Below are 15,029 nucleotides of genomic sequence, written 5' to 3'. Positions count from 1 at the left end.
GCTATCAGACTTTAGTGAAAGGTGCATATAAAATAACTGTGACATGCACGGTTCGATTCCCAGCTGAGGACCTTTGTTGCATGTCATAACCCGTCTCTCTCCCCACATTTCCTGTTTAGCTTTACAATGATTGTCAAAGAAAGGAAAATACCACATGTAATACAAAAACAAAGAGACAAAAATGCATTGCCTACTGTTTGAAAAAAACAAAAAAACAAAAAGACAAGCTATCTGTAAGGAGCCGAACAGAGTTAAAGCCTGATTAACATTTTTTAAATCATTATAATAGGCCACTAGGACTAACTAGCTCCACACTGTAATCCAGATGCTCTTTCTTTGTTTACAAGTCTTCTACATGGATCAGTTGGTGAGGATGCAGACTTGTCTGGGGCATGCAGCTCCAGCCTCAGTCTTTAGCACTATAAAATGTATGTAGCCATCAAGTGCATATTCAACACCCTTTTTACATAATTCTTGTCTTAAAACCAGTCAGCTTAAAACATTAAAAAGCCTGAGACGGAAGCCCTACAGTAACTCATGGGTTTGTTATCAGCGGTATCATCTAGTATCATTTTTCTGTGTATTAATGTATTTTAACATAATTTATATCCTTCTTACTGTAACTGTTGCTCCACGACTGTGTAACTCGTTTTGATAAGTGCTACAAGAATGAAGTTATTATTATGATTATGTTTTCTATGTAAAATCTTTTTTTTACAAAAAGAAATCAGAAAATTAACTATTAATTGTAGCTGTTAAATAATGTAGTTGAGTAAAACTTATTTCCATGAAATTTAGTGGGGTAGAAGTATAAGTAAAATGGAAGTATTGCAATAATAAACAAGTACCCCCAAAACTGTGACCTGTAAATGTACTTTCCAACAACGTTGTTAACCTGGATGATCCATAAATCACCGTCTGCGTGCGTACACGGGGTAATTCTTTGAGCCTACAAGTCAACATTCAGGGCCAATTTTGCCCAGTGCCCTGCCTGCGTGAGTATGAGAAACATGGCGGAAAGCGAGTTGAACGTTGACAGCCTCATCTCTCGATTACTGGAAGGTAGGGCAGCATTGTGATATTTTGTCTTTCTGTGTGCTTTATCAAGAAAATGACTGAATTGTACGTTCTTGTTTATTACCAGTAACTTCACGACACCTACAAAAAAAAAAAAAAAAAGATTTTTACCGCCCTGCATCCGTTGCTATCCGTGGTCACCAGCGACCCGTAAAGCTAACCGTTGCGTTAACAGCGCTCTGCTCCGGGAGTAATGTAAACGTTATAGTGATGTCACAGTTCATAGGAGCTACCTATTCGCTCATGTTCGAATGCTAGCTAACGTTAGTCTCGACACTGCGCGTAAAATTGGAGATAGCTGTAAAAAAAAGATCCCTCGTCGCTGCCCGAGAAAGAGGGCTGACTGCGTTAAGTGGTAATATAACGCAACGTTATGACAAATAAAGTATCCGAGTAGCGAAAGGCGTGTTAGTGTTTTCTCTATAATCAAAAACTGAACGCCATGGAAGGAGAAAAGAACCGTGGAATGCTGTGGTTGCTAAGTAACGTTAACTGTTCTCGTTGGCATGGCAGGCTGCTAAGTCGGCCGGACACACCCCCCTTACGTGGGAGATCACTAAAACCTCCATAACGCAGACATTTTAATCCCTGAAATGTATGAATTTGACATCTAAATATGTAAAACCCTACAAATTAATCGTGCCTATATTTAGTTACCTTTTAAATTTAAATTAAAGCACGATTCATATGAATTAATTATTTATTGTATTGTATTGTTTATTTGCTATGTACTCTATTTTCTTTTAATTAAATTTTTCTTTTAATGTTTTGGGTTTTTTCTTTTTTCTTTTTGCCTGCCCTTTCAGTTTGACAATGATAAAGTATTTAAAAGAAAATCCGCATGCAGTTACGACCAGAGCTAACACATGACACATACATACGTCAAATTCGCTGTTTATTCATTTGACATAAAACTGTCCTCTAGACCTCGCGTCGCTCCCGGACCCCAACCGCCCTCTTTCATACGCTTCCAGCTGAGCCAACAATCTGGTCATTCCTGCACTTGCCAGGTCACAACAGCCCGCGTTGACCGGTGCAAAAGCATGTCTGGCCAGTAGCGAAAGCAAATGCAACAGTCAGCTCTGTTTAATGGCGAACGCTGATGCAAAAGTAAACAAGAGCTTGAAAGAGAACACGCGATTGGAACATGCTATCACTCCCATTGTGATTGGGAGGCATTTTAATACAAGTAGAGCACAGTGGACTAAACTTAAGTCTTTGTTACATTGGTGTAAAACAGGCTTTTAATTTTATATCAGTTTAGAAATGCTCAAAATGCTGTTTTTTTGTGTTTGGCTATAACACAGATACATTAATTATATATTAGAAAGTACTTTTTAAAAAAACAATGCTTATTGTCTATTGCTGATTCAGCCTACAAGTTGAAAATGTACCTGATCACTTGTCATTACTGAGTGTTGAATTTGATGGATGAATCTGGCGTCTAAAACTCATCCCTGTTTAAGGATCAGCCCCAGGTTGAGTGTTGACCTCTTTGCACTTTTGCCTTGCAGTGCGAGGATGTCGTCCAGGGAAGATAGTACAGATGACAGAGGCTGAGGTGCGGGGGCTCTGCATCAAGTCCAGGGAGATTTTCCTCAGTCAGCCGATCCTGCTAGAGTTGGAGGCTCCTCTCAAAATCTGTGGTGAGAATTTTATTGTTTTTTTTTTTTCCACATATTTGTTCCTTTTGGATGACTTACCCCTTGATTACTATGACTTACACAGTGGAGAATGGTTGTCAAAACATAAAAATGTGGGCTAAATGCTAAATTGTGCTTTCAAGTGTACAAATACACACATTTATTGTACTGTAAAGTTTTTTTGGAATAAAATTTTGCACCAAATAGATTATGGTATATTATTACACTACTGTGATGTAAAAGGACCACAGTTTATACACTGGAGCTGTAAAAAATAAATTTCTGTCATGAAATACATGTATGTTAAACAACAATTTTCATGCAATTTGTATTTAATCCATATTCATTTAATCCCTTCTGTTTTTAAAAAATGTTAGGGTCATTGTAGAGTTTGTGATGTCAATTAAACATATAACATATGATGCCTGATCATATGATTCCAGGTGATATCCATGGACAGTACACAGACTTGCTGAGGCTATTCGAGTATGGGGGTTTCCCTCCAGAGGCCAACTACCTGTTCCTGGGGGATTACGTGGACAGAGGGAAACAGTCGCTGGAGACCATCTGCCTGCTGCTTGCCTACAAGATCAAATACCCAGAAAATTTCTTCTTGCTCAGGGGGAACCACGAGTGTGCCTCCATCAATCGCATATACGGCTTCTATGATGAGTGTAAGTTGGAAAACACACCCGTTTGTTGTGCATATAATTCACCTTGAAGTCCTATGTTTTGCCTGTGGCCAAGGAGAGCCTTGTCAGCATTTGCAAACAAAATGTTTCCTCAGTTACAAAACTAAGTTATAAATCTGATGATTTATTTTTACTGTCTTTGGTTTCCCTTTGCAAAAGTAGAGCCTTACTTTCACATGCAAATTTCAATGAAGAAATCCAGTATCATTTAGTTCTCTGTCTGATTTGTTCTTTGTGCCACGTTTCTTAATTTTTTCCTCAGGCAAACGCAGGTTCAACATAAAGCTCTGGAAGACATTCACAGACTGCTTTAATTGCCTGCCCATTGCTGCGATTATTGATGAGAAGATCTTCTGCTGCCATGGAGGTTTGTGAAGGATCTCTGCTATGTGTCAGCCAGTAATGTGCTACTAGATAATGTCATATATTATCTATGTGACTGCAGTTCACCCCTAGATGGGTTTAAAAAAAAGCTGATGTTTAAAATGTAACATTTTATTTACAAATTCATCAGCATTTAGTATTTTAGAAGGGCTTTAATATTTTATCTAATAAAAGTATTGAATGGTTTAATATTTAAAGAGAATAATCAGAAAACAATCTTTTATCATTTTTCTATATTACCATAACATAATCAGTTAAAATATATTGTATTTTAAGTAACTACAGGTGTTAACTGTAATTTTATGTTATGCCACATTTTTTGCCAACTCATTATCTGGAGGTTACTATATTGTAATCTTGCTTTAGGATGAATAAAAGTTTATTGTATATTTTTTCCTTATGTAAATTGTGGTGCACATGGGATTTGCTGTAGTGTGTTTCACATATAATGCAGTCATCTGTTCTCCTCAGGGCTCTCACCTGATCTCCAGTCCATGGAACAAATTCGACGCATTATGAGACCCACTGATGTCCCAGACACAGGTCTGTTGTTCTGTGTGTTTGTGCTAATGAACTACGGTTGTGATCGGATGATCGCGTCCTTTACATGTGGTCTCAAGGAAAGCACGAGTTGGTTCTATACAGTATGGTAGTACATCTGCATTGCTTGATTGTAAGAGATTGGTGTTAAAAAGTAAATTCAAAATATCACTATCGTAAGCTGCTTCTTATTTATAACTGCTAATTTCATAACATAATGTGCACTTGAAATGATTTTATTAGCAGATAGAGCACAAAGTCAATGAGCAATTTCATGTTAAAATGTTTTCATGTTAAAATTGTGCATGGATTTAGTAATTATGCAAATTTAATTAATTTGATTTATCCAAAGATAAAATGCTAGTTCTGGGACTCAAGTGATAGAGCTGGTAGTGCAGAAACGTTTGTTTTGTCTGTACTTCTTGTTCCTATTGTAGTCTTAGGGTTTCCTACTATTTGAAAATAAATGAAACTGACAGCTCTAAGTTTAAGAAAAACTCTGTTTCAATAAGCCTTTGATTTTGGATTCATAAGCCTTCAGGGGGTACCTGGAGTTGGTTCACAAGTAGTTAACAGAAAACACTTGTTTATATCAGGTACCGGCTTCTGTCCGCTGTGTGTTTTTGGCTTACTAGTGCCTGATTTGTTTCAGGCTTGCTGTGTGACCTGCTGTGGTCGGACCCAGACAAAGACGTGCAGGGGTGGGGGGAGAACGATCGAGGAGTTTCCTTCACCTTTGGGGCCGACGTGGTCAGCAAGTTCCTCAACCGCCACGACCTGGATCTCATCTGCCGGGCACACCAGGTGACACTCCTGCTGCCTTGTGATTTACGACTGTATTCAAAATGATACTGTGGAAAATAAGGCAAATAAATTGGAACTTTATTTTTACAAATTCACAAACCTTTGAGAAAACATTATCACTGCATACAGAAACAAAGAAACATTTTTTATAATCACGGAGTTCAGTTTAATGTATTTGATAACATTACAAAAGACTCAGTTATTTCAAGATTTGTACACTTGATGAAAGTTTTTAATTTACATTAAAGGTGAAGGCAGTTTTGTTAATTTCAAATACACAATGTGTTTCCCGAAGATGGATGAATAATTGTGATAAAATAACCATATGGTAAGGTCAGCTTTTGATTAACCCAATAAATTAAATACTTGGCAAATGAAGGTACTTTATCAACAATATCACCCTGATGCAGTCCTGCTGATGCAAAATTGCCTGTAATGGCCTATTACAACCAAAGATATTAAAGGGATAGCCATCTCTGTAGAAACAGTATAGCAAAAAAAAACTCTTCCCGCTGACATATCTCAAAAGTCCAATATATTCTCATGTAACCCAACCCTAATTGTATAGTCCTTTTAGCCATAATAGCGCAGCTGTATTCTCCTGTAGCTTCTTTTTCACATATCAGTGCCATTTACTTTTCGAGTGCATGCTTGCTGGGACTTTGGGTAAATTTATAATACACCATTAAAATTAAAATTTGTTATTCTGCCTAGGGCTGCAACAATTATGTTCATCAGCGATTCATCGGTCGATCCTATAAAATGTAAAAATATCCATCAAAATTGAATGCCCAAGTTGGCATATTTAAATTGCTTGTTTTATCTGACCAACAGTCCAAAATTCAGTTTACTATCATAGAAGAAAAAAGGAAACCAGCAAATGTTCACACTTGTGAAGCTAGAACTAGTGGATTTTTGGCATTTTTGCTTAAAAATGACAGAAGTTGTTGCCGAAGAATTTTTGTCTAGATCCAGATCATTTCAGCTCTAATCCTTCTACATACAGGTTGTTGAAGACGGCTATGAGTTCTTTGCCAAGCGACAGCTGGTGACACTATTCTCTGCCCCCAACTACTGCGGCGAGTTTGACAATGCAGGCGGCATGATGAGTGTGGACGAGTCCCTTATGTGCTCCTTTCAGGTACAGAGCACAGTGTTTTGTCTTACTGGCACATTAATCTTGATTTATGCGCTGTCAATGTAATTATAAGTACCATCATCCGGTCTTTCAGATTCTGAAGCCATCAGAAAAAAAAGCAAAGTACCAGTACGGAGGGGTGAATTCAGGACGCCCAGTCACCCCGCCTCGCACCACTCAGGCACCTAAAAAGAGGTGAGCGGCTGGCCCTGACTCTCCTGCTCCTCCCCCAGCTGGTCTCTGGCCCACGTCTCTGCAGTCTGCCTAAAACACTCCAGCCTTCTCTCAGTAAGCTTGTTCATGTGTAAACAGAAACTCCAGGAGTGTTTTTTGCTTGTTCTGTGGGTATTTTTATGAACACGAGTGGTATTTTTCTTTCCATTTTTTGATGCCATGGTATGTACTAACTCAGCCCTCATTCTACTACTCAGTCCATTCAGCAATATAAAAACCAACCCCTTGTGGAATGGGCAAGATTGTAAGAAAAGATGCTTCTCAGCCTTCAGATTAACAACTTCCATTGTGTATTTTGTGAATGCATGCACATTTATGAGACTGAGATGGGTTATTGGCCCTAGCCATTGTAAAATCCTTCAAACAACAGGGCCAAATATTTACTGTTTCACACTGACTTGTCTAATGTCCATGTAATTTCCCTAATAACTGCCATTGTCACCTTCCATATTGGCCTAAAACAGAAAATGAACAGTTTAAACATTTTGGGAATTAAGCTTATTTGCTTACTCTTCGACTCAAGAATGTTATTCCTCCACACGGAGATATCAATAAAAGCCAGAGATTTTGGTGATAAAAGTGCAATAAATACTGCTAGAAACCATGCCAAATGCAAGCAAGAACATTTGTTAAGGCCTATTTGAACTTTAAAAAAAAACTGTCACAGCCAACTCATGCTGTACCTTTACTAGGGCATTCACAAACAATAGATTATCTGCATTAGATAAGTGTTTCCAGCCTCAGCTCTGAACAGTTTGTACCCCTCACATCAGTTAATGAGCATTTGTGGTTGTTGAGGAGCAGAATTTCCATTATTGGTATGAAGTAGGGGAAAAAAGCAATGCAAAAGCGTAAAAGGTTCCTTTTTTTTTTTTGTTCTGATGTAAATTAAGTGTACGTGGAAATGTGGGAACAAAACGTCAGTGAGCACTTTGAGTTTGTGTCCTTTAGTCTGGTAAGTACAGTAGGTGTGTAGAAACGTAGAGATGGATATGCCAATGCAAGATACAGAGGTATATAAAAGAAATGTGAGGAACTGACAAACAGTACAGGTATCAAAAAAAACAGTTATCAGTATTTTAATTTGTACAGGTTGAAAAGCTTTTACTTCTTCACAGCGGTAGACGTCGACCTCTCATATTGAACATCGTTGCATGACATTGTAAAGAGGTCAAAATCATCAAGTCAAGACGATATTGTTTGTTGTTGGCATTATGCTAGATATATTACAATGTTCCCACTTAGTGGTTATTGAATGAAGTACAGTAAATGATTTCCAACTCACTAATGAACATTTAACCTATGTATTTTTATTCATTTAAATCTTGCCTTTTGCCTTGTACATCTATTGGTCTTCAAGTTGGAAACAGTATGTTAAGACGTTTTGAGATTTGTACAAGTTTGTTTCAAACAAGTGAAATAAATGGAAGTGCTGTTGGGCCTGCTTTCTGCTTATTTTCGGTTAATTAAGTGTGGTGTGTTGAGGAATTACACATGAACAGTGTAAGTCTGAGGTCACCGTTTTCAGTCTTTGCTGTGGTTAGAATCAGACATACAAGTCAAATAAAGTTGATTTAAATGAGTAAAAAGAATAGATTTTATGTAAAAAAAACTAAAAAAAACATTTAAAACATTTTTCAGACAGATAGGACCCTGTCTATGGATGGATTTTAAATTTTTTTTTTTTTACCTGCTGATTTTACTGCCCCACAGTGGATCATTAGTGTGTTTTCTGAGTTAGACAGACCTCAATCTGACTTGAGGGCTTGCAGCACTGAGTGTGGTACTCTGCTGACGTAGTACTCGTGGTTGCGTAGTGTGGCGAGAACCCCAGCAGAATTCATGTGCTTTACATTAGCATCATAGCGGTATGCATTGCCATGCATGTCAGTCAGTTTACCTGCGCAAGAACAGAAGGAGAAGATGAGATGTTAAGCAGATCAATTCAAAGAGCAGTAAACTTTGTATGTTGTAAAATGTAGAATCTAAAGTTTAATCTGCACCAATAAAATATACTGCTAGTTTGTTCTGAAACGTTTCCTTAGAGTTTTCACATGAGGACATATTTTTACCTCCGACTGCATGCAGGATGGCTTCAGGAGCACAGGTGTCCCACTTCTTGCACCCTGGACTAGCGAAGACATAAGCTGACGCTTTTCCCTCAACAAGCTGGATGATCTGCAGAGAGGTGGTTCAGTAAACAGCTGCTCTTCACGCATCGACAAGCTCTTTGCTTGGTGTTATTGCTAAAATATCTATATTCTTGGCATGCAATCCTAGCTCCCAGTTTCGCTAACAAGACACATCTCTATACCATAACACTTTGCAGTATAAACAGTATATCTGTATAAAACAGATTCAAACTTCAGTATCAATAGTACACAGTTTTGTACTCAGGCTTTGCAGCAATAAAACCCCAGTCAATTGATTATTTAATTAACAAACATTTTTATACTTAATTAACTTTAACTTTAATTAACAAAAGTGGGAATGTTGCAATAACGGACTGTTCATGCAGGATTCATCAGACCTGTAGCAAACATCGAAGTTCATATAAAACATATATGGACTTGATGAATTTCTGCAATGAATTAATTATATAATAAGGAATTATTGTTATATACTGCTGGGAAGTGCTGAAAAAATGTGATATGATATTAAAATAACTCCAGGCCGTGTTGTCCCTTCTGGTTTTCCATCATACTTTCATACTTTGGATGGTATGATTGTCAAACAGGTATTAAATTTTCTATGTGGTATTAAATTTTCTAACATTCTATGTGGTATTAAAAAAAGTCTTAAAAGTTTTAAATTTAACCTGGTGAACACTATAGAAACCCTGATTACAAATATAAACACCAAAAAAATTAAGAAGAAGATGTGCTCTGTGCTGCATTTTACTTTGTATGGGTCCAATTTGGAAGCAGTTTTACTTTACTCCTTAAAGGAATTTGCTTACCAGCACAAAAGATGAGTTAGTAGTAGTACTAAAAGTGCAAAGTCTGATCTTGGTGTGAGATTCGGTCATTGGAGGTCAGGATCAGAAACCATGACTGCATTTGATAATTCATGAAAAAGTCACCCCTACACATGACGCAGCTTTTGGCTGTACAGGAGGACCAAAGTCCCACGTTACATTTTCGACAAGCTCAGCGTTAAAAATTTAAATCCAACTCACCTTATTTCCAGCGCCTCCCACTCTTATAACCTCATGCGGCTCCATGGCGTCTACGCAGTCCGTTACCAGCTTGTTGCTATGGGAACGGGTGGTGGTGACGATTCGCCTATCACCTGGAACTTCCCGCAGCTGAAATCCGAAGGCGCCCAGTCCCGGCATTCCCCACAAGGTTCTTCCTAAATGTGCTCCCGCTCCAACCTGAAGAAGTCTGAGTTAAGTGTTAGCCTTTAAGACACAGCTGCAGGACGTGATTTAGTTGGGTCTGTACCTGGTAGTTGTAGAAAGGCTGGTTGATGACACCTGCAATGGCTCTGCCTCCATAGGCAATACCAATAAGCACTGTCACATTATCCAGCAGCCCTGAAGTCAGAAATTAGCAGGATGTTAGATGGAGGTCACTTAACAAAGCCAGCTGGTTTACTGAAATTACTCGCTAAGCAAACATGAGAAACTGCTCTGGCCAGTTAAGAGCTGACAAAGCAATTTCATGCAGGGAAGTTTTACGGGGAACGTTGCATCTGGAGTAGTCCAGAACACTTAATATTCCACAATGAGGGGATTAAGCTTTCATTAATCATTGTCCTGCTGTTGCCTCCTATCTGTCACCCGTACAGAGTGCTGTGCTGTGAGGCTGAGAGGTGTCCGACCCTTTGTGCGGTATCTGGACCTCAGTTTGGTGGTGGAGACACCTTGACGCTGGGGTCAGCAGAGAGAGAGAGAGAGAGAGAGAGAGAGAGAGAGAGAGAGAGAGAGAGAGAGAGAGAGGCAGCAGGAGGAGGGACACACAAAGAGAGGAAGGAAAAAGGTGAAAGTGACAGTGGAGCTCTGAGAGCTGACAGCCAGAAAGCAACCCAATGACAAACAAACAAATAGGAACAAAGAAGAACTAAATAAATTCACAACAAAAACGTCAGTTAAAGACCGTACAATGTCAGTGGTTATCTTCACTGCCAGGTGTCAAAAGGTGGTAGGGCTGAAATGATTAGTCAATTAATTCATTCATCCATCAACAGAAAATTATTCGGCAAACAAGTTTGATGATCGATTGATCATCTAAGTCACTTTTCAAGCAAAAACGCCAAATATTACTTACATTCAGCTCCTCTGTTGTCAGAATTTTCTGCTTTTTTTGTCCTGCATTATGGTTAACCGAATACTTTTGTGTTTTTGACTGTTGGTCGGACAAAAATTGCTTCGGACATGTGAAGACGTCAGACTGGGATTAGGAAAGTGTGATGGGTATTTTTTTTTTTTACTAATGTCTGACATTTTATTGACCGAAAAATTAACAGATTAATTGCGAAAGTAAATGACAGATAACTAATGAAAATAATCATTAGTCGAACGCTTAAATGTAGTAAAACTAATCAATATAGTGAAAAAATAAATAATTTATCAAATTCTAACAATGTCACAAAACATATTTGTTTCTGAATGTTAAGCAGATGTCTATAACAATGCCAAAGCTTTAACCATCTTTATTAATATGTGGAGAGGTTACATTTTAAACTGTAACCATGGCGATGACACTTAGACTGCCCAGAGTACTTTACCAGTAACTCATTAGTCAAAATAACCAAAATATGGACTGAAGTGACTAAAAACAATTTTTCCTTGTGCATGTACTAAGGTATAAAAAGGTACTAATTCACTCCAAGGTTTTCCAAAATAAAAAAATAATAAAATTAAAACATCTACCTTGTTCATTATTTCCTTGTATCTGAACACTACTTTGTGCATTATTGTTTATTTGTCACATTAACTGATCATCGTTTCATGAATAATCTTCATGTTTCATAAAATATAACTTATGATGTAATAATAACTGATAGCAAAATAGCTAAAAAAAATTGCAAAGATTGTTACTGGATTATCTGTCCAAATAATTAACACATAATTAAAATATCTTGCCAAACACTCGACGTAATAGTGACTAGTTTCAAAAATGGTTAAATGCCTTTGTAACATTATACACTAATTTAACATTTTAACAGGTTTCATTAGACTTTTTCAAGCACCGAAAAGGAGGCCATTACATTTTGACACAGAGTATTACCCGGTAGTGACATTAGAAGCTGCTGCTGATTTAGATTAATTTACAAGGTTAAGGCTGTGCTTTTTCGAAGCTGAAAAACCAAGAAAATGCTAGTAAGTGGACCTTTTAGTGGAGACTATTTTACCACAGCCAAGAATGAGCTTCCATGGTCAAAATGTTAGTTGCAGCGGTAGCGACGACCTGCTGCAAGGTCAGAATGAGTTAGCTACTGCGTCTGTTCTTTCACGTCTTCAGTACAAGCTGGCGGAGACACTTCAGTGCTGAATGTATTTGTTCAGTTAATTTCTGGATGGCTCACAATGAAGCCTCAGCCCACGGTGCAGAAAACAAAATGCAAGCGTTTGAAGTGCACACTAATTCAAATACACACACACGGGCTGATTTTTTTTAAGAAGAATATTTGAAGAGCCTACCTTCAGTATATTCCTTTGTGCCATCAAGTGGATCAACCCACACAACAAACTGGGATTCAGAGAGAGACAAACAGAGGAAAAAATGCACACACACTAAGAGTGAACACCGCAATGTTTTGATATAACTCTGCTGCACCATATTTTAACAATTGCGATACACAGAAAATGCTTTTTAATTATTCAGCTGGACCTAATTACTGTTACTGAAGATATTAATTGCACTTCTAAATTTACTGGGGGGTTACCTCCTCCTCTTTCAGCTCACTAAATTCTGCTGGACAGCTCTTCTGGAGGATTTCCTCTGCCTGGCCGTTCTCAATGAGGTCTTCCCTTACCTCCTCAGATGGAAGCTCCTGCATGAACAAGAGGTGCATGTGATCACCCCACTGTCCAACTAAAGCCTTAAACCAGAATCATTCTGAAGGACTGCTTTCACTCACCTCCTCTCCAATGATGGTGATTTTTGGGAAGCGTCTGGACAGCGAAGCACAAATGCTCTGCTGGGCTAGTCTGTCTGCCAGCGTCTGCAGATCATTAGCTCCCGTCTGTGCGCGGGTACATGGAGGAATCAGAAAAGGTTACAACCATTACAACAACTTAGGGACTTACGAGGCAGGGAGCATTATAGCTTGCCTTAAATATCCACAGTATTTACATGTTGTTTAATGGGCTAAATGCACATTTAGCCTCCTCTGGGATTGAAGTACTAAAAACAAAAAGGGTCCTACCTTTTCCACAATGCCAAGTTCTCCACTGTGAAGGACCTTCCTCACAATGGCCCCGGCCTTTTCAGCCACAGAGTAGGCAGAGGACACCAGCCGCATAACCAGAGGAGGACTTCCAGACATTGCTGAGATATACAGAGACAGAGACAGAACACCTTTAATCGGCACATTCAAACGCATTACTAATACCTACAAGGTCAACAGCCGTAATAGTCGACAATGGAGTTCAAATGATGACCATGCACTAAACTGTAAATTATATTTTCTCTCCTTTTGCAAATCGCCTGATGAAAACCTTTTGCTTCTCTTCATCTACATCAAAAAATACACACATCTACATCTGAAATAATCGATGTCTGTGATTATTTTAGCTCAAGAAATGCTGACATCCTTTACATCTTCCCAGAACTAGAACAACTCTCAGTGGATACTCTGTCAGATTCATGGGCGCACAGCTGTGGAATAAACACCATCACACTGCAACACAATCCTCCTCTCTCACAAACTTTTCAACTGCAACCTCATTTTTCTTTTGTAGCAATTGTCGATTATGATTTTTTATTAGGATTTTATTTATGTAACATTAATCAATAATTAATTTGAACTTGTCGCTCACTACATGTACTCAGGTACTTTTCTTAACTACAGTTCTGATGTACTTATACTTTAACTGGGTATTTACATTTTATGCTCCTTATTCTTTTACTTCACTACATTTCAAAGGGAAGTTTTGTACTTTTTACTTCACTACATTAACCTGACATCTGTACATAATGGTTTCTTTGAAGATCAAGTTACAAAACATTTGGACATCTTATAATATACGACTAACTGTTAAAGATTGGACTTCCCCACAGTAAATGAAGCGTTTTAAATTAGCTCCACATTAACTTGCTACAACAGTAAGATGACTGTTGCACAGTTATGCAGCAGTACAACTAATCCAATAATATCTGCTGCCAGGTTTTTACCTTTACTTTTGTAAAGTTTGCTGCTTAGACTCGGGTGAAAACACGACCTCCTTGGCTCAGGTAATAAGCAGTGAAGATCTGCATTCGTGGCTAATTAGCTAACATGCTACCGATGATAGCTAGCTGAACCAGTAATATTACTCCATGACTGCCGACATATCAACCACAAAGTCATAGAAAGCGGTGAACTGGGTTGGATACTCACTGAATCTAACACAGACGGACGGCCCGCAGTTTCCAATAACTTGAAATTGGGAGACGTAAATACACAACCTTTGAACCCCAAAGAACCGAGATGAATTTAAAGATAATTACATTCCCACACCAAGCTAAATTGCCAGCTGGAAAGATCGTTCGTTCCTGACATTCACCTTCTTCTAAGGATTCGGTTTACACGTATAAAAAAGGGCACTAACACTTAAAGCTAGTAGCGTTCTTTTAAAACCGGGGGTGTGCCAGTTTTTCAGGTCCTCGCTAAACACAGGATCGATCAAACGTGGCTTCGACTGGTCTAAAGGCTTTTAAGCAAACGCTGAGGTAGACGGGGGTGAATCATCTCGCTTTATCTGTGAAACATCTGCTCTCTGTGCGAAAAGACATCCAATGGGTCCAAGTGTCCGTCCAGTTTGAGGCCAAGAGGAGGACAGAGGGCTCCAAAACCATTGCACAGATACAGAACACTTGCTTGACGTTTTGACTAATAAGCTTTCCTCTTCGGCTCAACCCAACTCAATTACTTTTATTTTAAAAAGAAACGTCCATTGTGAGTTTTACATGAACGTTTTTTAACTCTCACTTACATCAATCGAACATAATTTATTTTCCTGGCAGATTTCTTTGAAAATATCACTGCCAAACAAGATTTTAAAAAATGAATTATTCTCTAGAGACAAGATACTCTTCAAAATGCTTCTTTAAACTTTGAAAGCCTTAAATTTCAAGTTAACGGCATTTTTCTCACATAAATTAACAGCAGCTCGCCCTTTATGTTTTCTCTGTGTGTGAGTCGGGATGAGCCGTTGTCTTCCCATTCACATTCTTAAACACCTGCCCCAGATTTTCCATTAACCCCACACTGATCAGTAAAGGAAATGGAAAGTAGAGGTAAATGTTAAAAGTTTAATGTTAAAAGACATCGTGAAAAAATAGGTGCAGCCCTGCTTGTGACAAATGT

General features: G+C 38.4%; 2 protein-coding genes across 11 annotated transcripts; one reads left to right on the top strand and one right to left on the bottom strand.

The window, feature by feature from the left end:
• The first annotated feature begins 956 nt into the window (after positions 1-956).
• Positions 957-7,478, top strand: LOC120788951 (serine/threonine-protein phosphatase PP1-beta catalytic subunit-like). The gene is made up of 8 exons (XM_040125276.1): positions 957-1,062; positions 2,592-2,723; positions 3,164-3,394; positions 3,675-3,779; positions 4,268-4,339; positions 4,989-5,140; positions 6,147-6,281; positions 6,373-7,478. Exons 1-8 carry the CDS (start codon positions 1,002-1,004, stop codon positions 6,475-6,477), a joined length of 993 nt encoding a protein of 330 aa, XP_039981210.1. The 5' UTR covers positions 957-1,001; the 3' UTR covers positions 6,478-7,478.
• bpnt1 (bisphosphate nucleotidase 1) lies at positions 2,611-14,869 on the bottom strand. 10 transcript variants are annotated; one of them, XM_040125268.1, is made up of 12 exons: positions 14,227-14,577; positions 14,061-14,128; positions 13,642-13,648; positions 12,888-13,009; positions 12,600-12,704; positions 12,405-12,512; positions 12,160-12,208; positions 10,297-10,386; positions 9,959-10,050; positions 9,691-9,888; positions 8,585-8,690; positions 7,576-8,412 (listed from the first exon to the last, which is right to left on the bottom strand). In XM_040125268.1, exons 3-12 carry the CDS (start codon positions 13,646-13,648, stop codon positions 8,261-8,263), a joined length of 1,029 nt encoding a protein of 342 aa, XP_039981202.1. In that variant the 5' UTR covers positions 14,061-14,128; positions 14,227-14,577; the 3' UTR covers positions 7,576-8,260. The 10 variants fall into 10 exon arrangements, 9 of the variants coding, with proteins under 9 accessions (XP_039981202.1, XP_039981201.1, XP_039981205.1 ...); XR_005707324.1 differs by lacking the exons at positions 13,642-13,648; positions 14,061-14,128; positions 14,227-14,577 and adding exons at positions 2,611-2,718; positions 5,071-5,187 and having other exon boundaries at positions 8,203-8,412; positions 12,888-13,048; XM_040125267.1 differs by having other exon boundaries at positions 14,061-14,577.
• Positions 14,870-15,029: the final 160 nt, after the last annotated feature.

The sequence above is a fragment of the Xiphias gladius genome, chromosome 4, assembly GCF_016859285.1.
Source record: "Xiphias gladius isolate SHS-SW01 ecotype Sanya breed wild chromosome 4, ASM1685928v1, whole genome shotgun sequence".
In the NCBI taxonomy this organism is placed as follows: domain Eukaryota; kingdom Metazoa; phylum Chordata; class Actinopteri; order Istiophoriformes; family Xiphiidae; genus Xiphias; species Xiphias gladius.
This window is presented reverse-complemented; position numbering and strand designations above follow the sequence as displayed.